This window comes from Notolabrus celidotus, chromosome 11 (assembly GCF_009762535.1).
Source record: "Notolabrus celidotus isolate fNotCel1 chromosome 11, fNotCel1.pri, whole genome shotgun sequence".
NCBI lineage: Eukaryota > Metazoa > Chordata > Actinopteri > Labriformes > Labridae > Notolabrus > Notolabrus celidotus.
The window spans coordinates 36,531,093-36,558,510 of NC_048282.1; the positions used below are offsets into that span (position 1 = coordinate 36,531,093).

At 42.5% G+C, this 27,418-nt stretch overlaps 3 protein-coding genes across 3 annotated transcripts in view; 2 read left to right on the top strand and 1 right to left on the bottom strand.

Annotated features, from left to right (window-relative positions):
* Positions 1–2,643, top strand: part of lama5 (laminin, alpha 5) — a 122,261-nt gene extending 119,618 nt beyond the window's left edge. The window contains exons 64-65 of the mRNA XM_034694911.1: positions 1,734–1,878; positions 2,103–2,643. Coding sequence (XP_034550802.1) covers positions 1,734–1,878; positions 2,103–2,157 — 200 coding nt within the window. The 3' untranslated portion in view covers positions 2,158–2,643. The remainder of the gene's footprint in view (positions 1–1,733; positions 1,879–2,102) is intronic.
* A 1,901-nt stretch (positions 2,644–4,544) lies between these two features.
* Positions 4,545–11,535, bottom strand: adrm1 (adhesion regulating molecule 1). The gene is made up of 10 exons (XM_034696184.1): positions 11,346–11,535; positions 10,277–10,507; positions 8,493–8,609; positions 7,868–8,078; positions 7,554–7,632; positions 7,321–7,457; positions 7,053–7,184; positions 6,733–6,890; positions 6,317–6,419; positions 4,545–4,960 (listed from the first exon to the last, which is right to left on the bottom strand). The coding sequence occupies exons 2-10, from the start codon at positions 10,484–10,486 to the stop codon at positions 4,875–4,877; spliced, it is 1,233 nt and encodes a 410-aa protein (XP_034552075.1). The 5' UTR covers positions 10,487–10,507; positions 11,346–11,535; the 3' UTR covers positions 4,545–4,874.
* Positions 11,536–16,020: 4,485 nt separating this feature from the next.
* LOC117820958 (dnaJ homolog subfamily C member 5-like) overlaps positions 16,021–27,418 on the top strand; it is a 36,668-nt gene continuing 25,270 nt past the window's right edge. The window contains exon 1 of the mRNA XM_034694918.1: positions 16,021–16,265. The gene's annotated coding sequence lies outside the window, so the exon portion shown is untranslated. The remainder of the gene's footprint in view (positions 16,266–27,418) is intronic.

The window sequence follows — 27,418 nt, forward strand, 5'->3', positions numbered from 1 at the left end:
CTGTAGCTGTAGCTGTAGCTGTAGCTGTAGCTGTAGCTGTAGCTGTGTACCAAGACACACGTCGACATACTGACAAATAAACAACAAGAAACACTAAATCTGTGACCAATCCTTCAGAAAGGTCCTGCTGCCTTTCTGGCAGAGGTCGGTTTTACTCCCCACGTCTGCAGATTTGAAGATCTAGTGGATGATTTTTAGTTATCATGGATAAGTGCTAGCGCTAGTTAGCATAGCCACATAGCTACATGTTCGTAGCTGTGTACCAAGACACACGTCTACATACTGATAAATAAAACAACAAGAAACACTAAATCTGTGACCAATCCTTCAGAAAGGTCCTGCTGCAGGCGCCTCTCCGTCAGGATCAGATTCTGGATCAGATTCAGAGGGTTGAAGTAACGTGATCTCTGAGCAGCCGTGTATATTCAGCCAACATGTAAACATTAGATTAACGTGCTGGAGAGCCGAGGCACATCCACTTCCTGAGGGGGCGTGGTCAGAGGGAAAACAGACCGTTCTGATGAGGACTGAAGAAGAGGGTTTTTCAGGCAGACCAAAATCTGATTTCAAAGTGTTTTTTTGAGCATAAACTTTAAAGACATGTTTTGTGGACCTCTTAGACCAATATATGTTGATGAAAAAAGCGTGATATGTCCCCTTTAAATAGGATTGCAAAACTGAAAGATCTATTCAGATAATAACCAGTTACACATATATATATATATATATATATATATATATATATATATATATATATATATATATATATATATATATATACACATGCATACATACATACATACAAGTGCATACATACAAAGTGCTATACAAAAAAAATAAAAATAAAAAGAGTAATCCCAACCCAGCCCCGACCCAAAAAACCCACCCCACAATCCTAAAGTGAAGAACACAATATATGCAACAATAATAATAAAGACAATGAAAATAAAACAAATAAATACAAATAAAAAAATTTTAAAAGAAGTTGCTGAACGAACTGAGGAAACGCTCTCATGATATCTTAATGAGGAAACACTGGAGGAAACATAAGATGTTAAAACTAAACACAAGAAATTAAAATCACCCAAATAAAATACATTTCTAAGATAATAAAACACTAAAATATTAAACCAGAAAAGGAAAATAAGATGCTCTACTTAAAGCTGCTGTGAGGAACTTTTGATTTATATCAATTTTGGCACCCCATTGTGGACAAAGTGATACCTCTTATTTTTTGTTCTCTACATGCAAAAGTAGTTTTTTTAAACAAAAACCTCACCCTGCTGTCTTTGAACAGCCAGATTTATCACCCAATGTGATTAATTGCCATGAAAACAGCCTAAAAAGGGTGTTTCTAAAGCCAAATGTCAATCATGTGGTCTGACACCTACCCCCTCTGAGTGGTTTAAAGCATTAAAAATGACAACAGAGAAGGTATCAGTGTTGTTGTTTATGGTTTTGTTTGCTTTTGAAGGTCATAAAGAGGCATCAGTGTTGGTTTCAGTCTGTTTCTCAGCTGGTGAAAAACTCCTCATAGTGCCTTTAAAAAATAATAATAAAGTAGAATAAAAAGATTTGAACTAGATGATAAATAAATAAATAAAACTGTTATAAGAATAAAACTCAGTTAAAGGTGAGACTAAAAAGGTCGGTCTTCAGGCTGGTATCAAACATGAATTTGCCTCCCTCATCCTCTCCCTCTGTAACACGCTGTTCCTCTCTCCGTCCACTAGATGGCGTCTCAGTACCTGGTCTACCTGCCGCCCTCCCCGCCTTCCACGGCTGCATCCGCACAGCGAGCATCAACCACAGACCTGCCATGTTGTCCAAACCGCTGTCTGTGCACGGAGCCGTGGGAACGCAGGGCTGCCCCCACATGTAACACACACACACACACACACACACACACACACACACACACACACAGTCTTACCCTCACATTCCCCGTCTTCAAATCACTGGTGGTGGGTGTCACGTTACTGTAGCTAATTTAAAATATATATATGTTAATATTTATTTTTTATTTTCAGAAAAGTGTATATTTTATATTTTCGTGCGCGACGTTGCTTTATTAATACTGCTTTGTTTTTATGCTACAACAGTGACTGCACACAGAGATGCACTGAAACAACAGAGAATCATACAGGGGGGTATTAGAGTGTAGTATATTGTAAATAAAGCCAACACATCTGGATCCTTTCCATGCTTTTGTTTAAGATATAAAAATCATCCTTTCCTCCAGAGATGATCTGAAATGATGTATTGATCTGATGATGGTGCATCTCTAGCAGAGAATACTGAGATTACCTACTGAGTCGGTACACTGTGAACACTGTGAGCTAAACGTCCTCAGGCAGCACAGATGGGAAATGTTTCCTGTAACGAGGACGAGGGCCGGACTTCTGGGAGTTATCAGAGTTAATTCAGTCTCAGACGCACAGAGAAAGCATTAACATTATTCAACGTCCAACAGTGTCCTTGTTTTAATCTGGTGTTGAAGTTTCCTGGTTATATGTTGTGCAGGTAAACATAATAAAACCTTTAACCTCTAAATTATATCAGGAACAGAAAGAACCAGATCAGGAATCCACCTTTTAGCTTTCAAGGATCAGATGATCTGTCTTGGTTTTGTCCAGGTTCTTCTGGATTATATCAACCTGATCCAGATAAAGACTGGTGCCCTTTATCAGAATTTATATTACACATTATGACCACAGGGGGCGCCAAATTCCACAAGAATGTAAGATTCCAACAGCTGCTTTAAAATTAAATATTTGATGTTTGATGCTGATGCCAGTTTGTTAATTATCTGAAATGGGGCATTTTTAATAACCATCTTATTTGCTCATATAATATTGTGGTAGCAATTCAAGATTGAATTTTTAAATGACAAGTTTTCTTGCATTTCATCCCTGTAATCCAGCGTGAAGCCAGCCCTCTGCTGGGGTCATGATCATCCAGATCTGTATGCAACTCAAACATTTTTAAAAACACTAACTGAAGAGCACTGGTGGCCTAGCGGTCTAAGCGCCCCACGTACAGAGGCTACAGTCCTCATCGTAGAGGTCCCCCACTCTCTGCTCCCCACATCAATCAATCAATCAATCAATCAATCTTTATTTGTATAGCGCCAAATCACAACAAACGTTATCTCAAGACGCTTTTACAAACATAGGAGGTCTAGACCACACTATGTCAAATTATGAACAGAGACCCAACACCAAGACAGGGTAAGACTCAGTCTGACCCCACCTTAATCCATCATGAGCATTGCACATGTCCCGTCTCTCTTCAGCTGTCCTATCAAATAAAGGCAAAAGCCCAAAAATATAACTTTAAAAAAAAACACTAACTGGAGCATTTACTCAGACAGAAACCAAGATGGGATTACCTGATCTGATCTTTTTCTTTCAAACAACCAGATTTAAACATCTAAAGTAATCTGAGAGTTTAAGTTTGACTGAGTTTGTTTGAAAAACTGGTCCCTGGTGTTCTCAGATTGAATCCAGGCCATATTGGTACCTGAACCCCTTACCCAGGAGAGATTTAAGACACAATGATACTTGTGCAGCATTATATTATATTTTGTGATACTATAATTATTGATTTTTAAATTTTTTTTGTATTTAATGTACTTTTTACTGAAATTGTATAGAAATTAAATCCTTTGAAATTACGCCAATATTTTGGATGTTGCAGGGTAGAACAGCATTCACATGCTTTTTCATATTTTAACACAAATATTAAGTTAAAATGTTGAATTTTAATGCTTAACATGTGCAAATTTCATATTGCGTATATAAACATGTGTTGGAGAAGTCCCTGAATAAGACAGGAGGCATCACTGATTGGTGAATCTCCATAAAAGGGTGAAATTCTCATTCTAACGATAAAAGAACATTTGAATTCAGGGTTCTGGAATGCTGGAAGGCGGGATGGGGTCTTAAAGAGACAGTAGCTGAAATCATGCTGGATGTCTAATCCAAGAAATTGTATAGAAAGGTAAAAAGATAAGAGTTATCTTCCTTTTAAAGACGATTTCTGACTGATTTTTAAAATTCTGTATAAAGTGTCTGAGACTTTATTTACTCTGGTGATGATGCTGCGTTCAGGTCCTGTTTGAGTTTCTGTAAATACCAGCGCTAATTTGGAATAGTAGTTTTAAGAGACTGAAAACAGATTTCTTTTTAAATTAAAGTACAAACTACTTTAACCCAAGTTATTGAATGTAATCATTACACTGTCTCAGTATTTAAACACAGCTGTATAATGTGAATGCAGCTCCCCTGTCCGTTACAGAGTCCTTGTTCCCGGCAGCGTTTCCCATCTTTATTCCGTCATAAATGTCAACATGTACCAAACATGAGTGTGAAGCTTGTATGTAAAATAGTATAACCACTTTTTAAACATTTTATGACACAGAAAGAATAAGCTGTCTCTCCCGTCACTCCCTCCCTCATGTGTTGTAAATGTATTTCTGAATAAAGATTTTTTCATACAAGTTCATCTCTCATGTGTTTCTTCTTTGTTAATAATGAGACGGGTTTTGTTTGCTTGGTGATTTTTTTTTTTTATTAGAGTAAATCACAATAAAAGTGGGAAAGAGTAAGCACTGTGGCGTAACAACAGAAAAATCAGACTTAAGGCTCAATTCAGAGAAAAATCCTCTCTCCTTTCAGAGAACAATTATCAGAACAAACATGGCGGTCACAGTGAAACAGCTCGGCTCACCCTGTGTTGTCTTTGGTGTGGAGAAGTTTAAGACAACATTAAACAAAGGTTGAGTAAACAAAAAGGTACAGAGGTGAAGATTAGAAAAGGAATCACAGCTGATTATTTTTTTTGTTTTCACTGAGGTTTGGCAGCGTGAGCTCTTAATCCAAACTCATGTCCTCGTCGTCCCCTTTCTTCTCTTTGGCGTCTTTGCTGTCCTGCATGGCTCGAGCAAACGCCTCCACGTCTGACGGGGACACAAAACAGATGGATTCAGAGAGCAGAAGAGAGAGCTAGATATGGGTTTAGTGCTGGCTCTCAGGCTTGAGTGTCTCAGAGGATAATATTTTTTGAAAAAGGTCTGTAGTTGCTGTTGATTGTCATTGAAACTCTAAGTCTTAACTTGGCGTTTTTGGCCCTAAAGCGTTGCAGCAAGCATTATTGCAGCAAGCCTTGTTGCAGCAAGCAATGTTGCAGCAAGACTTGTTGCAGCAAGACTTGTTGCAGCAAGCTTTGTTACAGCAATTATGTTGCAGCAAGCTTTGTTACAGCAATTATATTGCATTAAGCCTTGTCGCAGCAAGCATTATTGCAGCAAGCCTTGTCACAGCAAGCTTTGTTGCAGCAAACATTGTCGCAGCAAGCTTTGTTGCAGCAAACATTGTTCAGCAAGCATTGTTCAGCAAGCATTGTTGCAGCAAGACTTGTTGCAGCAGGCTTTGTTACAGCAATTATGTTGCAGCAAGCATTATTGCAGCAAGCCTTGTTGCAGCAAGCATTGTCGCGACAAGCGTTATTGCAGCAAGCACCATCGCAGGACACATTGTTGCAGCAAGCGTTGTTGCAGCAAGCAATGTTGCAGTAAGCCTTGTTGCAGCAAGCTTTGTTGCAGCAAGACTTGTTGCAGCAAGACTTGTTGCAGCAAGCTTTGTTACAGCAATTATGTTGCAGCAAGCTTTGTTACAGCAATTATATTGCATTAAGCCTTGTCGCAGCAAGCATTATTGCAGCAAGCCTTGTTGCAGCAAACATTGTTGCAGCAAGCATTGTCGCAGCAAGCTTTGTTGCAGCAAACATTGTTCAGCAAGCATTGTTGCAGCAAGACTTGTTGCAGCAGGCTTTGTTACAGCAATTATGTTGCAGTAAGCAATGTCGCACCAAGCATTGTTGCAGCAAGCCTTGTCGCAGCAAGCTTTGTCGCAGCAAACATTATTGCAGCAAGCATTGTTGCAGCAATTATGTTGCAGCAAGCATTGTTGCAGCAATTATGTTGCAGCAAGCATTGTCGCATGAAGCATTATTGCAGCAAAGATTTCTAGTCTCAACTTTTGCTTTAAGGCAGAAAAACAATGACACAAAATACATCCCAAAATATGCCAGCAGAGAATGTTACAGATTGGGATATTTTTATTTTAGATGACTGCAGTTTCAGTTTAAATTTTTTTATTCAAGCCAGAATATATGTCAAAGTACGACAGACTATCAGGCCACCTTACAGAAGAAAAAAATGAGATTTCAAAATAAAATTCCTAAATTTAAGAGAATGAAGTCATAAAGTAGCATTCCTTCTGTCTAGTGTGTGTTTGTGTGTCTGCCCTCTCACCTCCTTTGTTGGCAGCATCCACAGCGTCTGCCGGCAGACCGAACTGAGTCAGGAGAGGACCGAGCTGCCCGGAGGCCAAGGCACTGCTGAACATACTCATCGCCTGGAGGTAGGGAAGGAATCACAGAGGGTACAGAGGTTTATTCAACACTGTCTGCAGCAGTTAAACAAACTCACAGGCTAATTCAATTAACAGGGGATCCTTATATTAATTACTTTCTCCTTATAGTATAACACTCGACTCTTTGTGCTCCACTTACAGTTAATTAACCAGAATTGAGTGCACAGGCTCTTTGTTGGTGCATGATTAAAATGCAGCTCTGTCACCTTTCTTTAAATCTGATCAGTCATTCATAACAACCACTTTAATATTTCTTTGCTGCTAAAAACTTGAGGGGCTGCAGTGAGTCGGTTACCTGCTGGAACTGAGGCGAGTTGATGGTGTTCTGGATCTCCTCTGCACTCTGAGGTAAACTTTCTCCACTGGGGAGGAAAGGCAGGAGTCTCTGCTGGACCTCTGCGTTGGTCAGGATGGGAGCCATCATCTCCGGGGTGCAGACACTCGCCAGGTCCACTACAGAGCACAAATTTAAATTAAGAATACCTCTATCAAACTCTATTTTTATTATATTTATCTGCTGGCGTTCAGTTTGACTTTCAGTGACAGGAAGATGAATAATAGTCCCAAGATAGTGTGATGCCAATATCTCTATCCACCCTTCCCCACTTCACTCACCTGCAGCTCCCTGTGCTGCTGACGCCGGGACATTCATGGTGGCGAGGATGCTCTGAAGGTCACTGAGCTGGATGGGCTGGTGGGAGCCAGGACTCCCCACAGAGGCAGGGACCACTGGGGTCTGAGCCGAGGCTGAGGCGGATTAAAAATGAAAGACTCTTCATTACAAACGCCTTGGTGTGATTGAGACTAGTTTGCAAGGTTTGATTGCTAATGGATGATTCTGAAGGGTTTTTGATTTTTGAGCACTGAAGGCTGCTTTGTGTACCTGGTGTGGAGGGAGCCACAGTAGTCGGGGAGACAGCAGAGGCAGCAGGAGTCACAGGGGTGGTGGGGGCCTGAGTGGAGCTCAGTCTGGGGGCTGCTCCTGAGGATGGGGTGGCTGCTGTTGATTGGCTACGGGAGCTGAGTGGAGGAATAGAGAGGGTTTAATCATACTGTTACATTTACTGCTCTACATCTGTAATCAGTCTTGATTTGAGCTGATGTGTGTTGTCTCACCTGGATGAAGAGCTGCTGGTTGCTCCTCCTCCGCTGCCCAGTAAGTTGGCAAGTCCTGGTCCTGCTAGAGCTCCCAGACCTTGTTAGACAAATGCAAACAAATCAAAGAGGGCCAGGAGTTTTCTTAAATCCTTATCTTAAACATATTCTGGGACTGTGAGCTCAACTTTAAGATCAATATGAAGTGACAACACATTGATTAAACTGTGGCAAGAAAATAAATACTCTTAAAGAGACCTTTTAAGACACTGGCAGCATTCGTGTTTCACTGACAAGCTGCCAAAAATGGCGATTTGTGATTTGATTTTGCTCACCAAGTCCTCCCAGTCCAGTTGGTCCGATCAGCTGCATCAGCTGGTTGTGGCTCATGTTTCCCAGCAGGTTTTGCAAGCCTCCCTCTCCTCCGAGTGCAGAGAGTTCATGGCCGCTGCCGCCTCCGCTGCCTGGGGCTCCGGGGATCGGAGGGTTGTTGAGGTACTCGTTCACCTTGCGACAGTGCTCCTCGTCCTTTTCGGTCTTTGGCTCCTGGTGGGGAGAAGACAAGCTTAATGGAAAGAAATAACAACAAATGACGTCTCTATCTCTGTTTCAGTAATGAAAGTAAATAGCCTTTAAATCCATCTTCTAACTTTGTATCATACATAAACTTTCTAAACCCTGCTTTTATTACAGAAGCTAATATATCAATAAGTGGATGCAGCCTTTTTCATTTCACTTACAAGTCCTCATCAAGAAAGTAGCAGATGAATCAGCCTGATAAATCCACTGATTACAGCCATGCACACCCTGTCATCATGAGCATAATTATCTCTTCTTTCCTCGTGTTCCATCTTTCCACTCAGATTCCCTCTACTTAGCATCCATCTGTCAGCCCCAAAATAACTACAGATGTCCTGCATTCAAAAAGAAAGTCTCCCTCTCCTCTCATCATCCAGTCACCTGCATCCAGAAGAACAGCTTCTTGGATCCAGCCTTGAACTTCAGCACGTAAACACGTCCAGTGGTGCACTGGCTCACCCGCTTGAATTCACAGTCATCAGGGAAGATGATGAGATCCTGGAACAGAGAGAAGCATAATATAGAATAAATCAGAGGGAAAGAGAGGAGGAGGGGGGAGGGGACGAGGAGTCTGCTCTGCCACAACCAATCATCATCAAACAATTACTGACAGGGGAAACCAAGTGAGCAACATCGGTCACCTTCCTCGCTCCATGAGAGGTGGGCTAAATCAGGACTTGATGTGTCAGCATGGCTCGTATGAAAAATGCTTGTGTGTGAAGCAAACTGACAAACTGAGAGGACACAGGGTGTTTTTTTGGTTCCAGTGCAGGGGTCCTGCCTCTGACCTGGTTCTGTTTGTGGTATTTGTGGAATGTCTGAAGATAGTAACAACTGCTGTGACGCTGAGTTTAAGCGTGGTGTGATCAGATCAGCAGCAGTGAACCTGCACTAACAAGCACAAGATCTAGCTCACTCAACTGCAACTGGACTGTTTGATCATTTGAGGGTCTTAAAGGTCGGCATGTTAGACTTTAATTATTTTATATTTCCTTTGATATGGTCCACAGATCATTACCATTTAATCTGTATAACTATAACTATAATACCTTTGTGTAACAGCTGTATATAACTCAAATTTGTATCATTAAATTTTATTTAATTGTATCTTACTTTTCTTTATTTGTATTTATTCTGCTCTTATTCTTCTTATATAACTACTTGCTAACATCCCTGTGCTTCTACAGGAACCAGATTTCCCCCTGGGGATCAATAGAGTTTTATCTTATCCTAAAAAACTGTAATCAAAACTCCCTGAAACTACCAACTGCAGTCCGGCGTTTTTAAAAATTGTTTGATTTTAGCTTTCACTGGATAACCTGGGACTTCCACCAGATCCGTGTCCGGTCCCTCCCTGATCCACTGCAGCCCAGCTCCGTGCTCTCACGTCCATTAACTCCCTGGTTGTGTTTTCAGAACACAGCACAGAGCAGGATTGCCGGACAGCTGGAGTCATGTGACCGAGGTTTTCCCCGCTGTAATCCCTGAATCAAGGATTCTCCTCCTCCTCCTCTCCTCATCCATGTTGTCTTTCTGGTCCTCTGAAAACCTCTGACCTGTTGACTCCAGGCCTGGCTCCGCTCATCATGACTTTGGTTTGTTGTTGTAGTTAAGTGAAATACGATCTGGTGATAACACAGAGTGTTTTATTCTGAAAATTAACCGGATGTTTTCATTTTGTTTTGGTGAAACCTGACTTCCTGTCCCGCTCCATCTGCTCTGGTGAGATTGATGCAAAAATAGAAGTCTTGTGTATCTGATCCGGAGGGCTCCAACATGCCGGATCAGAGACGCAGCCGGAATGCAACGGAGTGGATCCAGTGGAAGTTAACACATTGACTAGAATAGAAAGCTTTCAGATCTAGTGCTGTGACGTATCGGAGACGGACCGGACACGGATCATGGATCCTATGACTTGTGCAACGGGGACAAAACCTATGTAGATGGGGTGCCTGCTGTAAGAAGGGCTTTTCCAAGATTGTATTAGTGCACCAGGTTGACGAGTTAATTCATACAGGAGTACAGAGTACAGAAAATAAATTATGAAAGTGTCCCCAGTCTGACCAAAACTTGGGACATCTAATAATGGTAGAAAGTTCAAGTTTAAGTCTGAATGTGAAAATCTCTCCTCAAATGTACCCTCTCATGCAGCAAGTGTTACTCACATCAACCACGTTCCCAGACGTCCTGTCCTTCCAGCAGAAGTGAATCAGGGAGTCGTCAGACTGCTGGATGTACACCGAGCCCTTGCGTTTGTCTGGGGTCACCACGTTCTCCTTCAGGGTCATTTTACCTGCACGGAACTCCACCAGGTATTTGCTGGAGCTTCCCCTGGAGCCGCTGACCAGGCTTGGAAAGAGAGCGCCTGATGACATCTTTAGATCTGTATGAAAACACTGAAAGACAGTAAAATAAGCGTCAAGATTACAAGATTAAAACAGCGGGGAAATTAGGATTCCACTTTTAGATTTTTATGAGGATTTTAAGTGATGTAGTTTGCATTTTATGTGACTTTATGCAAACCTAGCCAAACAAATAAGACATTTTTGTCCAAGCAAATCTGTAAGTTTACATTAATACCTATTAATTTCATTACTTTTACTTAATAGTGTAACTTAAACACTATATTTGATCATATTTAAGCACTAAAGTCAAAGGATACATAGCATTAGAGTTGAGCCCTGTTGGTTTATTGTTACTTTCTGGGGCTTTTTTGTCGTTTTAACTACATTAGATGAAAAGTTCCAGAGAAAACACCTAAAAAATATGAAGATAATTTTATTCTGAGGCAGACAAACTCAGATTTTTGTTCAGTTTTGACATAAAGTGGAGTTAGTCAGGTTAATGTTTGCTCCTCTGGGTCAGTGACTTAGCATTAAGTAGCTAACAGTTGATGGTTTATATCTGAGTAGTTAATAACTAGTTAGTAAGATAGAACACCTGAGGAGCTACAAACACCAGACACATTAAAAACAGTCTTATTAAAACATCTTCATTATGTTCAGAAGCTGCTTTGACTTTGTAAAGTTACAAGCTAGCTCACATTAGCTGGTCAAAGTTGATGCTAACGTTAGCCCATGACGAGGCTAAACCAACCTGCCACAATGGACAAAGTATTCTCCTTTTAAAGCTGACTTAAGTCATCAAAACTTAAAGTAAATGCACATTTCAGCTCCTGATAAGCTTAATGTTTAATTGACTTATAGAAAACAAAAGGAAGAGATGTTTTAATACCTGATTTTGTGGTAGAAAAGTTCCCAACAAGTTTTCCTTTCCTCCTCTCTGGTCGCTGCTTGTAACTATCGAACCTTAAGGTGCATTTAAGGGCTGTCTGAATACTCGGAAAAAAGAGCTCCCTACTAGTAGGTGACTATTATGCACGTCATGTCAGGGCGCCACGAGGTGGTCTAACCCAGGGGTTCCCAAAGTGTGGGTCGGGACCCCCTGGGGGGTCGCGAGACACAAATGGTGGGTCATGAGATGTGTTCCAGAAAGTTTTTTTTAGTTAGTTATCTAAAAATAGTATATTTTACCCATTATAGTAAAACATATTGGCAAAAATAGTAGCTAAACTTGAAATAAAACCTTAAAAATAGAAAATATAATGAGTTTTCTGCCTTTCTTTGTTGCCAGATGACTCCTAAGTTTAGGGTTAGTGAACAGTTAATCATCAAAAGCATCAGTAGCATTAGGTGAATTCATAACAGCACAGGAAACACAGACGTATAGGTAAGCTAAATTTCTCCAGACCAGCTAAATGAAGCCACATTAAATCAGTTTGAGGGACAATGGGGGTCGCAAGTCTTTGGCATCTATATTTTGAGGGTTGTGGGCTGAAAAGTTTGGGAACCCCTGGTCGAACCTAATATAGAAATAACATCGGCAAAGTTGGAGAATTATGTTGTATCAGCTGAGTCGAATTTTTTATTTATTCATTTATCTATTTTTAAACATTTCTTGCAAATGTACAAATGTAAGAAAAACTAATACAAAATATGGTAACATTTTGTATAGAATTGCCAAGGGAAACAGCTGCCATGACAATAATTAACAGTACATCATTTTGTAATATTGAAATGAATGACAATGTCTGAAAGTGTATTTAATTATGTCTGGACTTAATATATGAAAACAGAACTATACAAACACATTTTACTGTCTTAGGATCAGATTTCAGAAAAGAGAAGGGAATTCATGAGCTGACTTCAAAGTAAAAGTAGTGAGTAACTAGAGCACTGATGGAAATGTAGTGGAGTCAAAAGTACAATCATCGTCTTCTAAATGTAGTGGAGTAAAAGTAAAAAGTTCCCCCCAAAAATAATACTCAAGTAAAGTACAGATACTCAAAAAATGTACTTGAGTACTGTACTTAAGTAAATTTACTCTGTTACTGTCTACCACTGCTTACGGTTAGACAATGCAGTCCCACCAACTCGAGCATACAATGAACCTCAGAGCTCCATGATAAACGGTGTCCAGAGAGTGAAGGCATTGAGCTGATGCATACACATATAAAACATCACCATAATCAATCAGAGGCATGAAAGTAGCAGCAACAACTTTTTTCTTTGTGGCAAAAGAAAAACATGACTTCTTTCTGAAATAGAAACCCAACCTCATCCTCAACTTCTTTACAAGCTTGTGAATGTGAAGCTTAAAGCTGCTGTTGGTAGTCACAGAGTAAACATCTGTTCAGAGAGAGGGACTTCGAATATCAACACTATCCCTCCCAACCAGATTTACCCTTAGGCCCCAAACACAGATTGACGTGTGCATTAGGGTTAGGTGATTTCTTGAGCCTGGTGGGACAGCTCAGGGTGTTGTAACCCTTTTCTGTCCATGGTTATCTGTGTGGCGGGAGGAAGAGGGAGGCAAAGGACTCAAGAGGTTACAGGATACTGTGGACCAAGGCACCAAACCAAAAAAAAAGGAGAGAAAAGTAGAGACGAGTAGAGAAGTAAAGAAATAAAGAGGTACATAAATGAAGATAGAGTAAAGTAAAGTAGTGAGAAAGAAAAAGAATAACAAAGAATAGGGAAAATAAACTTAACTAAGGTAGTGGAATAAAAGTTAAAGAGTGTGTGTGTTTGTTAATGTATGTGTGTTTCATGTTTAAAGTGTGCTGTGTATATGTGTGTATATGTGTGGTAGTGGTATGGGCTCAGGCAGCAGTGGACAGGCAGATGTTTCTGGGTTATGGAGGGTTCAGTGGGTGGAGGTCTTTTTTGAGTTGAATGATGAGTGACAGGGGGGTGTTGATTGTGGCATGTGCTTCCTTGATAGTTTTCCGGAGGGCAGGGTTGTTGGTTGCAGATGATAGAAATCTCAGGGCTATTGCTTGGTGTCGTTGTTTGATGGTCTGGATACCTGATATGGAGTGAATGTAGTGGTTGCTGATGAAGGGTGGGAGTCTGTAGGCCAGTTTGAGTGCTTTGTTCTGTATTAAGTGTAAACGGTGGAGTTGGTGGTCTGAGAGGGTGATCCAGGCTGGGACAGAAAATTCAAACAGTGGACGGATGTATGCAAGGTAGACTTTTGTTATTGTGGAGGGTGATGCGCCATGCTTTCCGCAGAGGGCTTTGAGGTGGTTCAGACGGGTGTGTGCTTTGTGTTCCAGGTTATTGATGTGTTTGGTCCAGGTCATATTGTTTTGGAAGGTGATTCCGAGAAATGTTGCCTGTTTGGTGATGTTTATTGTCTGGTTGTGAAGTGTGAGGTTGATGCTGTTGAACTGTAGGTGTTGGTTCCGGGTGAAGATTACACATTGGGTTTTGACAGGGTTGAGGGTGATTCTCCAGAGGTTGGTCCAGTCTTCTATTTCGGTGATGCATTGTTGTAGTTTGGAGGCGGCGAGCTGTGGGGATTTGGATGTGGACCAGTAGCATAGATCGTCTGCAAACTGGGAAACTTTGGCTATGGTGGATGGGGGGTAGTAAATGTCAGAGATGTAGAGGAGGAAAAGGAGGGGACTGAGGGCTGAACCTTGGGGGACTCCTGCTTGGGGGTGATAGGGGTGGAGATGGAGGAGGAGACTTTGACCTTGATTTGACGGTTTCTGAGAAAGAAAAATCGACGTGTGCAGCCATGATAGTGCCGGACTCATAACCGATTGGAGGACGTAGTGGGGGGCGCCCCTTAACCAATTAGGACAGAGGATTGGAGATTAGCTATGATTGGTCCGTCATAACGGGAACAAGAGGAATAATAACATTGCTTGATACCAAGGCATTGGAAAACGCAGAGATTTCGCAATAATCTACAAACTATAAACTACTCCACTTACCAATGAGTATGGATCGGCATTATGACCTTTTCTCCAAACCCAGCAGAAAAAAAGTAGCGTTTTTTTTCCACCATTCCTACCAACAGCAGCTTTAATATAATCTATCTGTTATTTTGCAGTAAACATTAAACTCTGTGTGCTCGGTGTGATCGCAGCAGGTTTCAGGGCTTAAAGAGTCAAATATTCCGCCCACTATAAGACTCAGAATGGCAAAAAAAACACAACAGCTGTTTTTGTAGAAAGATAGTTCATTAAATGTGAACATTTTCAGAATGTACTTTTTTGAACTAAAGGGAAAAACTTGGAGTCGTCATTATTTATTGGTTATTATGTTATGATTTTACTGGTTCGGCCCACTTTAGATTAAAGGTGACATATCATGCAAAATTGACTTTTTAATGGTTCTTTACCTGAAATATGTGTCCCTGGCATGTCTACAAACCCCCCGAGAATGAAAAAAATCCATTCTGCCCCTGTTCTGATTTCTCCACCTTTCTGTAAATGTGTGCTGAAACCAGCCGTTTCAGACTTCAGTGTTTTTGTTACGTAACAACAATATCCGGTCTGTCACGGAGTCAGAGCTCGGAGCTTGTTCAGCCCATAGACTGTATAAAATAATACTGAATCCCTCCTCCGTTTTTCATTCCCTGCACACATGTGTGCTAACAAGGAGCTTAGGAGGGAGGCATGCTAGTTGTAGGCTGTCTTAATAAACACAAAGGTCGGTTTTACTCCCCACGTCTGCAGATTTGAAGATCTAGTGGATGATTTTTATTTGTCATGGATGAGTGCTAGCGCTAATTGGCATAGCCACATAGCTACATGTTCGTAGCTGTAGCTGTAGCTGTAGCTGTAGCTGTAGCTGTAGCTGTAGCTGTAGCTGTGTACCAAGACACACGTCGACATACTGACAAATAAAACAACAAGAAACACTAAATCTGTGACCAATCCTTCATAAAAGGTCCTGCTGCCTTTCTGGCAGAGGTTGGTTTTACTCCCCACGTCTGCAGATTTGAAGATCTAGTGGATGATTTTTATTTATCATGGATAAGTGCTAGCGCTAGTTAGCATAGCCACATAGCTACATGTTCGGAGCTGTGTACCAAGACACACGTCGACATACTGACAAATAAAACAACAAGAAACACTAAATCTATGACCAATCCTTCAGAAAGGTCCTGCTGCAGGCGCCTCTCCGTCAGGATCAGATTCAGAGGGTTGAAGTAACGCGATCTCTGAGCAGCCGTGTATATTCAGCCAACATGTAAACATTAGATCAACGTGCTGGAGAGCCGAGGCACATCCACTTCCTGAGGGGGCGTGGTCAGAGAGAAAACAGAGTGTTCTGATGAGGAATGAAGAAGAGGACTTTTCAGGCAGACCAAAATCTGATTTCAAAGTGTTTTTTTGAGCATAAACTTTAAAGACATGTTTTGGGGACCTCTTAGACCAATATATATTGATGAAAAAAGCGTGATATGTCACCTTTAACTTGGGCTATATGTGGCCCCTGAACTGAAAGGAGTTTGACGCCCCTGATTAGATTACCACACACTCGGAATAACGATTTCCCGAGGAGTCTGTGAACGCAGCATTCCTTGCTTCCGTGTTGTTTCCTGTGCTCTCGTGCGCGCGCATCCTGTCCCTGAGAGTGGGCGGGACTAACCGCTCTGCCCGGACCCGGACTGACAGCTCGCGCTCCTCCCGGTATAGCCGTTAGCTCAGCTCCGTGATTCCCAGCCGGCTGTTTGAATGGTTTAGCGGCGGAGAGAGGAGCAGAACTGGGATCCTGGGATAATTATATAAATAATAAATACAGCCAGGCTTCACTTCAAGAGATACAGACGCCTCCTGCCCGCAGTCTAAAGAAGGTAAGAGTTAGCTAGAGGCTAACATCAGTCCCTGCTCTGGGATTAGTTAGCGAGCTAAGAGCTAAGTGTCTGATTCAAACATGGAGGCTGAGTGTTCCTCTGATGGAGATTATCCGCTTTAAACACGCTTTGATTCCCGAGCCGGTGTGTTCGAGCTCGGGTTCCAGTCACGAACCAGGAGCCGAGCAGCCCGGCAGACATCAGAGTCTCCTCCCGGGGTGTTAAAGGGACTGGAGCGGCTTCTAACGGTCCAGATTCAGGGAGTCAAACAGGGAACAGACCTCCACAGGGTCAATCCGGATTTACTGTCTGTGTGGTCAAAGTGTGCTGTTTGTTTGTCTCTGTGGAAACGCTTTCTGACAGCTGCAACTTTCCATGCAAGTTGATTATTAATAACATGTCTGCTGAATAAGCACGCTATTTCAGATCGAAGTGAAGTGGGTCCAGATTATTTCCATTGTGTGGGGCAGGTCCTGCCCAGTGGATCTGAAATAGCTGGAGTGGCAGGTGGTGTTACACGCTGAGTGGCTGTGGATGTGTGTGTGTACAAGGGATTTAATTCACTGAACTTTATTTTACAGTGTCAGATTTTCACCTCACAACAATCTTGGCGAGCGCACCAGGAGAGAAAAAAAAGCCAAATCCACATTATGATAACTTCAACAATATAACAAATAACTTAAAAAGAGGGTAGCTCCTTTTCAGGCTTTCTTTTGTCTTTTAGATAGAAACGTGCATTGCAGAACACAGCCAGACTAGAAAGTCGTCATCATAGAGTTATAGGTGTCTTTGAAAACCCCGCTTTCAGTCACTTTGGTTCAGCTACTTTCTCTTTTAAGCCCCCCATCCACATTGCAGAACCCAGCAATCTTGAAGCCTTCTCCACTTTTGTCATACTAGAAAGTCATCATCCTGGAGTTATAGGTGTCTTTGAAAACCCCGCTTTCAATCACTTTGGTTCAGCTACTGTCGCTTTAAGTCTTTCCACTAGCATTGAAGAACCCAGGACGCTGAAAGTCTCCTCCACCGTTGCCAGACTAGAAAGTCGTCACCATGGAATTATAGGTGTCTTTGAAACCCCTCTTTTCAGCCGCTTTCTGACACACTTGGGTTCAGCTAATGTCTCCTTAAGGTCCCCTACTTGCATTGCAGAACCCAGCACTCTGGAAATCTCCTCCACTGTTGCCAGACTAGAAATTCATCATCACTGAGTAATATTTGTCTTTGAAAACCGCACTCTAATCACTTTGGTTCAGCTACTCTCTTTTTTGCCCCCCATCCGCATTGCAGAACCCAGCTCTCCAGAAGTCTCCACCACTGTTGCCAGACTAGAAAGTCGTCATCATGGAGTTATAGGTGTCTTTGAAACCCCTCCTTTTAGCCACTTTCTGACACACTTGGGTTCAGCTAATGTCTCCTTAAGGTCCCCTACTTGCATTGCAGAACCCAGCACTCAGGAAGCCTCCTCTACTATTGCCAGACTAGAAAGTCATCATCATGGAGTTAAAGGTGTCTTTGAAAACCCCACTTTCAAACACTTTGGTTCAGCTACTGTCTCTTTAAGTCTTTCCACTAGCATTGCAGAACCCAGCTCTCCAGAAGTCTCCTCCACTGTTGCCAGACTAGAAAGTCGTCATCATAGAGTTATAGGTGTCTTTGAAAACCCCGCTTTCAGTCACTTTGGTTCAGCTACTTTCTCTTTTAAGCCCCCCATCCACATTGCAGAACCCAGCAATCTTGAAGCCTTCTCCACTTTTGTCATACTAGAAAGTCATCATCCTGGAGTTATAGGTGTCTTTGAAAACCCCGCTTTCAATCACTTTGGTTCAGCTACTGTCGCTTTAAGTCTTTCCACTAGCATTGAAGAACCCAGCACTCTGAAAGTCTCCTCCACTGTTGCCAGACTAGAAAGTCGTCATCATGGAGTTATAGGTGACTTTGAAACCCCTCCTTTTAGCTACTTTCTGACACACTTGGGTTCAGCTAATGTCTCCTTAAGGTCCCCTACTTGCATTGCAGAACCCAGCACTCAGGAAGCCTCCTCTACTATTGCCAGACTAGAAAGTCATCATCATGGAGTTAAAGGTGTCTTTGAAAACCCCGCTTTCAGTCACTTTGGTTCAGCTACTGTCTCTTTAAGTCTTTCCACTAGCATTGCAGAACCCAGCTCTCCAGAAGTCTCCTCCACTGTTGCCAGACTAGAAAGTCGTCATCATGGAGTTATAGGTGTCTTTGAAAACCCCTCTTTCAGTCACTTTGGTTCAGCTACTGTCTCTTTAAGTCTTTCCACTAGCATTGCAGAACCCAGCACTCTGGAAGTCTCCTCCACTGTTGCCATGCTAGAAAGTCATGATCATGGAGTTATAGGTGTCTCTGAAACTCCCCTTTTAGGCGGCTTTCTGACGCACTTGGGATCAGCTGATGTCTCCTTAAGGTCCCCTACTAGCATTGCAGAACCCAGCACTCTTGAAACCTCCTCTACTGTTGCCAGACTAGAAAGTCGTCATCATGGAGTTATAGGTGTCTTTGAAACCCCTCCTTTTAGCCACTTTCTGACACACTTGGGTTCAGCTAATGTCTCCTTAAGGTCCCCTACTAGCATTGCAGAACCCAGCACTCAGGAAGCCTCCTCTACTATTGCCAGACTAGAAAGTCATCATCATGGAGTTAAAGGTGTCTTTGAAAACCCCACTTTCAATCACTTTGGTTCAGCTACTGTCTCTTTAAGTCTTTCCACTAGCATTGCAGAACCCAGCTCTCCAGAAGTCTCCTCCACTGTTGCCAGATTAGAAAGTCGTCATCATGGAGTTATAGGTGTCTTTGAAACCCCTCCTTTTAGCCACTTTCTGACACACTTGGGTTCAGCTAGTGTCTCCTTAAGGTCCCCTACTACCATTTCAGAACCCAGCACTCAGGAAGCCTCCTCCACTGTTGCCTGACTAGAAATCTATCTGGAGTGTCAAGTGTCTTTAAAAAAAAAAACTTTTCAACCCTCTCTCTGAACACTTATGTTCAGCTAGTGTCTCCTCAAGGTCCCCCCCACTAACATTGCAGAATCCAGCACTCTGGAAGCCTCCTCCACTGTTGTCAGACTACTCACAGAGTTAACTGGTGTCTCTCCATCTAAACAGACAAGTTATGAATTATGTCCAAATGCTTTGGACCTCAAACTGGCCCAGAAAAGTTTGGAAAAGGGACAAAAATTCTCCAGCAATGGGTGCTGATCGTGCGCTCATGTAGGGCCCCAGTTTCCTGCTCCATCCACTGTCCTCTCCTCTCTTAGTAAAGGTGTAGAAGCCCCCAAAATATTAGGAGGTTTCTGTTGGGTAAGCATTGTTCTTATGTTTGAATTGACAGCTCTGGAAAAGGTATAGCTGCTTACGTAACAGACTTCATATCTCACTGTGGCTTTCCTGTCCACATACTCCTCAAGCCTATTTAGAGATCAGTTTTATCAGGAGCATCTCCAGTCACAGACACACAGTTAAGTATTTTAAAAGCCATATCAGTTCATCCTGAGGCCACGCTAAACTCAGGGAGTGGCTGATGTGTTGTTCTGTGGTTAACATATGATGTTTCTTATCATCAAAAGCTGCTATTAGCTTCACAATCCAGCGGCTCTGTCCAGTTGTTCTCCCCTGCAAGTGTCACATCTGAATCAGCTCTTTCCCAGGACACGTCAGGGGAGAGGTTTTTATTTTAATCCTGTCACTTCTTCTGACTCAGCCGCCCGCGCACGGTCTTTAGGGGACGAGAGGGACCTGGTTATGCTGGATGATGTCACCGGGATGATGCCTGGTGCGAGCAGTCATCAGTGAGTCATAAAAAAAACGCCAGTCACATCAAATCAGGTTACACCTCGATAACAGAGCGACGGTAGTAGGTCAGAGGAGAGATTATCACCGCTGCTGCTGCACTGCTGGATGAAAATGTGGTCCAGTTTACCCTTTATATGTGTTCAGAGCTGACATCTTTGTAAACGAACGCACCAACAATCTTCTAATGTTGTATTTTTGTGAAAACGCCCTTTATACTCTGATCAAATCTGAGTGAAGAACACAGGAAAAGCAACAAATCTCTCAAACCAGCAATAGATTCAACTTCCAGCTTGTAAGCTTGTTGCTCATTAAGAGATTTATAGTTTCAGCTCCACTTAAACCACTTTGACAAACTAAAGTGTAAATATTTAATACGCCTAATGCAAAGCTAGATTACGATTTGTTAATAAGTCTTTGTAATGCATTTGAAAAGGTGCTTTTTGACTGGTAGAACCAGGGTCTAAATTTGGGGGGACTTTGGGGGGCGGGGCCTGCAATGCTGAAAGTGTCTGATTGGTAGATTACCTGCAGTGTTTTTATTCCCCTCGCCATCCACAATAACATCACAGACACCTGTGATTCACTTGGTTTAATAGCTTTGTAACAGTAGTCTTCTCTAAGCCCACCGCGATTTCGTCTCTCCCGGTGTTGTGGTTTTAAAAGTGACCCTGTAAACTGGAGACCTTCAGCTGAACGTGTCAGTGTTTGTGGAGTTTACACAGCTGTTGAAACACAGAGGGAGTTCCTGGGAATGCAAACTAGTTTAGGTTTATTAAGATTTCAAAATATCCTCATCAGATATTTAATGATCGTCTAAAGACGTTTATGAGGGATGCATCCGGCTGAAAGTCTCCAGTTAACAGGGTCGCTGTTTAAACCAAAACACCGGTCGATCTCTGCCACGGCTTTTTGAGTTCAAAAGGATTTTAAAGCCGTGTTGAAACGTCATTGCTACTCGCACTTATCTCCTCTCACGTGTTGATTCATTTATTGCTTTTTCCATGTTTTTAACCGTAAGCGCAAAATATTCACTTTTTTTCATGTTTTTCTCCTTTTGGAGCACAATTTCAAATTTGAGGAAAACATTTTTTTCGTCAGGCTCTGGGTCAACTTTTTTGGTCTTTTTTTTTGGTCAATTTTTTTTCAAATTTCATTTGTCAAAACTTTTTTTTCACATTTTTTTTTTTCAAAAATTTTTTTCACATTTTTTTTCCAAAATTTTTTTTTCACATTTTTTTTTCACATTTTTTTTTCACATTTTTTTTTTTCAAATTTTTCAAAAAAAACATTCACAGTCATTTTTTTTTCCATCTTTGATGAATGGCATTCATCTTTGTTTTACTGCTCTCTACTGGTCTGGTGGTGTAGTGCCAAAGGATTTTAAAGCCGTGTTGAAACGTCTTTGCTACTCGCGCTTATCTCCTCTCACGTGTTGATTCAGTGAATCCATCTGTGATGAAATATAGCACCATCTAAAACAGTGCCAGCTGAGTCTCTTCATGCTAACAGGCTAACTGTTGTGTTGCTCATAATGATACCTGCCTGTCCGTCTGCTTCTATGGTGTCATCTGTGATGAATGGCATTCGTCTTTGTTTTACTGCCCTCTACTGGTCTGGTGGTGTAGTACAATTACTTTTTTTTCTCCACACATCACTGGCCTGATTTGCACAGTCTACCCGGGACTTCAGCCCGCGGTCGAAACGCAGACAACAATGGGGGCACAGGAACCTTTTAGTTCAAAATGCACCTAAGGATGTTCTCCTCTTTTCAGGAATTCCACAAACGCCCCAAATTTCAACTCGATACTGCATAACATGTTAATCCCATCTGTGCTGATTCTAACATGTATTAGCTGAGCTGAAGTGTTTCCTGTCAGAGTGTCTCTTCGTGACCCTTGAAAACCTAAAATTATCCCCCAGCTGGGATTCCTACGTTGGCTCCCTGGCATTTGGTTTTGATATTTGTATCCTTGCATAGAAGAAGCGTGACAGGGTTCGTATTCAGCCTCTGACTTTAGAGTCAAAAGAGTCGACAGCAGGAACTGAGCTGCTTGATTCATGAATGATTTAATGTCATTTTCCAGCCCAATTAATGAGTGAAAGAGCTGCCCAGTGAGGAGTATTTTTATCCTTTTCGTTGTAATGTTACAGCTTCATTTTCATGAAGAGGCATCAGGAGGCTCTCAGATGGGTGGACTGCACAGTGTTGTAGCCGTCTAGAATAGCTGTGGGTAGGTCACTTCATGCATGACATACCTCTAACATACCCACATAGACAGGTACATTGTCGATGACCTCCAGAACTAAATTTAGTATCAACAAGAACAGTACAAACCCATGTTATCATGGTGGCAGTTTGGTGAAGTTCAGATGCAGATTACTTGATTATCTTTGGAAGAATATCATGTTTTAGGAGACAAGAAGTTCGTTATCTCAAGACTCTTTCCAAACAGAGCAGGTCTAGACCGTACTCTATGTTCTATTATCAACAAAGACCCAACATCAAGACCGTATCAGATCCAGTCCCATCTTACAGACAGGACTCAGTCTGATCTCATCTTAATCCACCATGAGCAGAGCACTTTGCAGCATTTAGCAAGTTACAGTGGCAAGGACAAACTTCCTTTAACAGGCAGAAACCTCCAGCAGGACCAGACTCATGTTAGACACACATCTGCTGAGACCGTGTTGGAGAGAGGGATAGAGGGAGATGAAGAGAGAGAGAGAGATGATAGTGGTGAGACGGATAGTAGTAGTTGTAGCAGCTGGAGTCTGGGACATCCACAGCAGCAGAGATCCAGAGGAACCTACGAGACAAGGGAGCTCAGGGACTCCAGAAAGGTCTGTGGTTAGTAACTTTAATGGGACAGGAAGAGTTAAAGTAAGAGACAGGCAGACAGAGGGGAGAGAGGGAGAGACAGTCTAAGCCTATAGCAGCATAACTAAGAGCTGGTCCAAGCCTGATCCAGCTCTAACTATACGCTTTATCTTGAAGGAAAGTTTGAAGCCTACTCTTAAAAGTAGAGAGGGTGTCTGCCTCCCCTTCCAAAGGAGAGGGACCTGATAACTGAAGGTCCTACCTCCCATACTACTACTACTAAAGACTGACTTTGCAGAGGATGGAGTGTTCAAAAAGAAAAGAAACAATCTGTCCTGCATTTAAAAAGGATTAAGGTTCTTTTTTTCTGCACAGATTTGTACATCAGGTCACGAGTCATGAGTAAATCATTACACAGCTCAAACTCTGGGTGGTAGAAGACAGTGAAGTCTCCTTTTAAACTCGGGAAATCTTCATCCACAGCCACAAGTGTGATTATCGTCCACAAAACTCCCACAGCTTCATGAGGAGACACAGAAAAGCATTTATTAGCCGTAGCTGTCCAGAAATAGAGGCTGATGAAATCTCTGGTCATGAGTCTTGTCATGACCGTGTCCTTGATCCTGTGATCGCTGGTCACACGGGCCTGTCAAATATCCACCTTCACTTTCCCTCCTCCTGCAGCGCCTCCTTCACTGTCTGTCACTCCATCTGTGTCCTCCCTGCCCCCTCTCTGTCCTGTCGCTCCATCTTCATCATCATCACCACACTGTTCTCCTCCATTACTCCCCCTCATCTGTTGTCTGACAGTGATTTCTCGTAGATGTATTCTGGTGGATCCTGCATGAAATAATGAGTTCCTCCGTGGATAGTGTGAAAACAGAGGCTGTGATGTGTGATCCTCACTGCTAACTTGTTAATCATGTAAAGAAACACAGATTAAAATAGAAGTGTATTCATCCAGGAGCTGCTGAACACTGAGCAGGCTTACCAAGAAGGAAGTCATGTTGCCGGATTGCTCCAGAAGAATAAATGTGACCAAGTGACCAATTTCCTTGTCATGTAAACAAACATTTATATTCCGACTAACTGACTAGTAAAGGTAAGAATAACCCTGGACTTCCACCAGATCTTTGTATGGTCCGTCTCCGATCCGCTGCGGTCTGGCTCCATGCTCTCTCGTCCATCAACACCCACCAGTCTCGTTTTAAGAACGGAGCACAGAGCAGGACTGTTGGACAGCTGGAGTCAAACAAGCTTTAATACTAATATTGCTATCATAAGAGCCATCTCTTATATCAGCAGTATTTTTAAAAGCAGCTTTGTTAAGAGGTGACAGGTGGCTACTTCTACTCCTGGTAAACAGTGGACTTGCGCCTTCCTCCTGACATACCATGGCTAGGAGAAATAGAGCATCCCATGGATTTTGGGCACCCTAGGTGGAAGGAGGTTGAGGCTGTAGTAACTCTGCTCAGCTGCGGTCGGGCTCCGTGCTCTCTCGTCCGTTAACACCCACCGGTTGTGTTTTCAGAATGTGGCACAGAGCAGGACCGCCGGACAGCTGGAGTCATGTGACTGAGGTTTTCCCTCGGTAATGACTGAATCAAGGATTCTCCTCCTCCTCCTCTCCTCATCCATGTTGTCTTTCTGGTCCTCTGAAAACCTCTGACCTGTTGACTCCAGGCCTGGCTCCGCTCATCATGACTTTGGTTTGTTGTTGTAGTTAAGTGAAATACGATCTGGTGATAACACAGAGTGTTTTATTCTGAAAATTAACCGGATGTTGTCATTTTGATTTGGTGAAACCTGACTTCCTGTCCCGCTCCATCTGCTCTGTTGAGATTGATGCGTCGTGCTCCGGCATCCGGCACAAATAGAAGTCTGGTGTATCTGATCCGGAAGACTACGACCGGCCGGATCAGAGATGGAGCAGATCCAGTGGAAGTTAACACATTGACTAGAAAAGAAACCTTTCAGATCCAGTGCTGTGTCGGATCGGAGACGGACCGGACACGGATCTGGTGGAATTTGGCCGTTAGAGAAGAGGTGTGTTTGGGAGTGTCACCTTTGCTCCCAAAGTCAGCCTTGTCGGCACTTTGTGCTCCACTTAATTTAGTTTCTGAAATATTTGAAGAAGTCATAAATGTTGTCACACCCCGGCAGCTTTTCAAGTACAGGCATGTGCTGACTATCCAACGGCAGCGTGATTCTCTTCCTCAACTCAAAAGCAGTTTCACTTTGAAGATATTTCCCCCTCTCCACCAAGACGCTTCATCACTGTTTACCAAACAGCACAGGCTTTTAGGAAAGTACATATCCATACAGAGTGCTGCAGGGGAGATTTATTTATATAGGCCAACAAGGGAGTGAGCTTTCCCTTCGGCTCCCTTGACAAAAGCCAAGAGGATTTTTTATTGGCTTTTGGATTATCGCAGCTTTGTAGCAAACAAGAGTTTATGATACTTCAGCTTTTTTTTATTCCCAGCAAGATAATCTCTCACAAATTAAACCCTCTTAAAGGTACAGTGTGTCGTAATTAGTGGCATTTATCAGAACAGACTTGGTAGAAATGGGTATTATAGTTGTAAGTATGTTTGAATTAGTGTCGCCATCTTGCACCGCCATGTTTCTACCAAACTAGTTAACAAATGTGTTTTTGGTTTTGGTGAGGGGCCGGGCAAAAGGCCCGGGTTGGAAGACAAAGAAGAAGAGAGTGGTTGTGCCAAAGAATCTGTATTGATGGATATTTTTGATGGAAGAAACTTGGCTATGGAAGGATCATACTCGTCATGCATCACAAGGGATGCAACAGTATCTTCTATTTCATGATAGCGTGACAGGCAGTTCAGTTGAGCCACAGAGAAGAGGGAAGTGGGAACTACAGAGACCATGGTCCAATGCTTGACCATTGTCCTTTGTGCTCTGCTGGCAGCCTCAGATCTTGTACAGCGAGAGGGGAACAGAGAGACGATTTTGAAACTGCGGACGCTCCAGTGGCTTTTGAATCTGATGTGGGGAGACTTTTTGATTTCCCAGTTGGTGACAGACAAACAAAAAACAATATGCAGATAATATAAGAAGCCATCAGACACTCCTCTACCCGGCAAATTCTGCCAGCTCCTCTGGGAGGATACCGAGGCTTTCCCAAGACAGCTGAGAGATATAACCTCGCCAGCGTGTCCAGGGTCATGTCTGAAACACGTCCCCAGGGAGACGTCCGGGAGGCATCCTGACCAGATGCCTGAACCACCTCATCTGACTCCTCTCGATGCGAAGGAGCAGCGGCTCTAAGTTCAAAGCTCATTTCGGCAGCTTGTATTCGCAATCTTGTCCTTCTGGTCACTACCCACAGCTCGTGAGCACAGGTGAGGGTTGGAATGTAGATTGGCCGGTAAATTGAGAGCTTTGCTTTCTGGCTCAGCTCTCTCTTCACCATGACAGACCGGTACACCGTCCGTATCACTGCCGACGCCGCCCTGATCAGTCTGTCAATCTCTCCTGCTATGTGTCACCTAATACTCCCATTTCTACACACCAAGGTCAAGTGACTTTAAGATTTACATCACAGACTTCTTCTTTTTTTAAAGTGATATTTCTTGGCTCTTTTGCCTTTATTGACAGGACAGCTGAAGAGAGACAGGAAATGGGGGAGTAGAGAGAGGGGGAAGACATGCAGCAAATGGTCGACCTCTGCGACGAGGACTATCGCCTCTATACGTGGGGGTTCTTAGCCTGCTAGGCCACCAGCGCCCCGACTTCAAAGACTTCTAATTCAATTTTAGATGCCGTCTCAAAAAACAGAAGACAGATTAGTGCAAAGTCTCGTTTAGCCACTTGTTAACAATCGACTTTTTAGTTGTTCGGAGTATTAACAGTTCGATTTTGTTTCCTGGAACAAAACAAGTAAATCTCTTCAGCTTGTGTTTACTACGAACCCTTCAGGCAGCTAATTAACAACCCATTAAAAAACATCATTGACAAAGAGATGTGGGAACTCTACGAGGACATAAATGAACATATATTTCTTTCATTCTGAACTCATTCCTGCTGCATGTACTGTCCTTGAAGATAAGAGTCTTGTTGGACAAATCCGAACCAAACTCCTCGTATTCTGGGCCTTTTCTGCGTCTAAATGTTGACTGTCTTTAAAACAAAGAAATCAAACCCCTTTCCTTGGAATAAGGTTGAGATTCCTAGAAATTCAGGTCAGGTTTTGCATTATTTTTAGCTAATATTGGACCTGAAAGCAGTGCCCAGCAGGAGATTGAAAGATATATTAAGTTTGTATCTTTTTGCCGTTACCTGAACACTTCTTTTTCTAGTCCTTGACACAGAAAGGAAAATGTTCTCATCTGTAATCGCTTTAATATCTCTGATTCTCTCAGTTGTTGTTCCAGCAGGAAATAAGCAGCCACTGCTCTCTCCGACTTTTTAATGTCATTGTTTTCACGTTAGCTAAAAGGATCAAACAATAAAGAGGGGAAATTGGTTCTTAAAACATCAGAAGCATTCTTGTT

Excerpts from the sequence above, each read along its gene's own strand:
- adrm1 (XM_034696184.1), bottom strand. The coding sequence starts at position 10,486 with ATGTCATCAGGCGCTCTCTTTCCAAGCCTGGTCAGCGGCTCCAGGGGA. Across the intron at positions 7,633-7,867 it reads AACTGGACTGGGAGGACTTG|GTCTGGGAGCTCTAGCAGGA; the intron begins GTGAGCAAAATC and ends TTGTCTAACAAG. Across the intron at positions 4,961-6,316 it reads GGATGCTGCCAACAAAGGAG|ACGTGGAGGCGTTTGCTCGA; the intron begins GTGAGAGGGCAG and ends TGTCCCCGTCAG.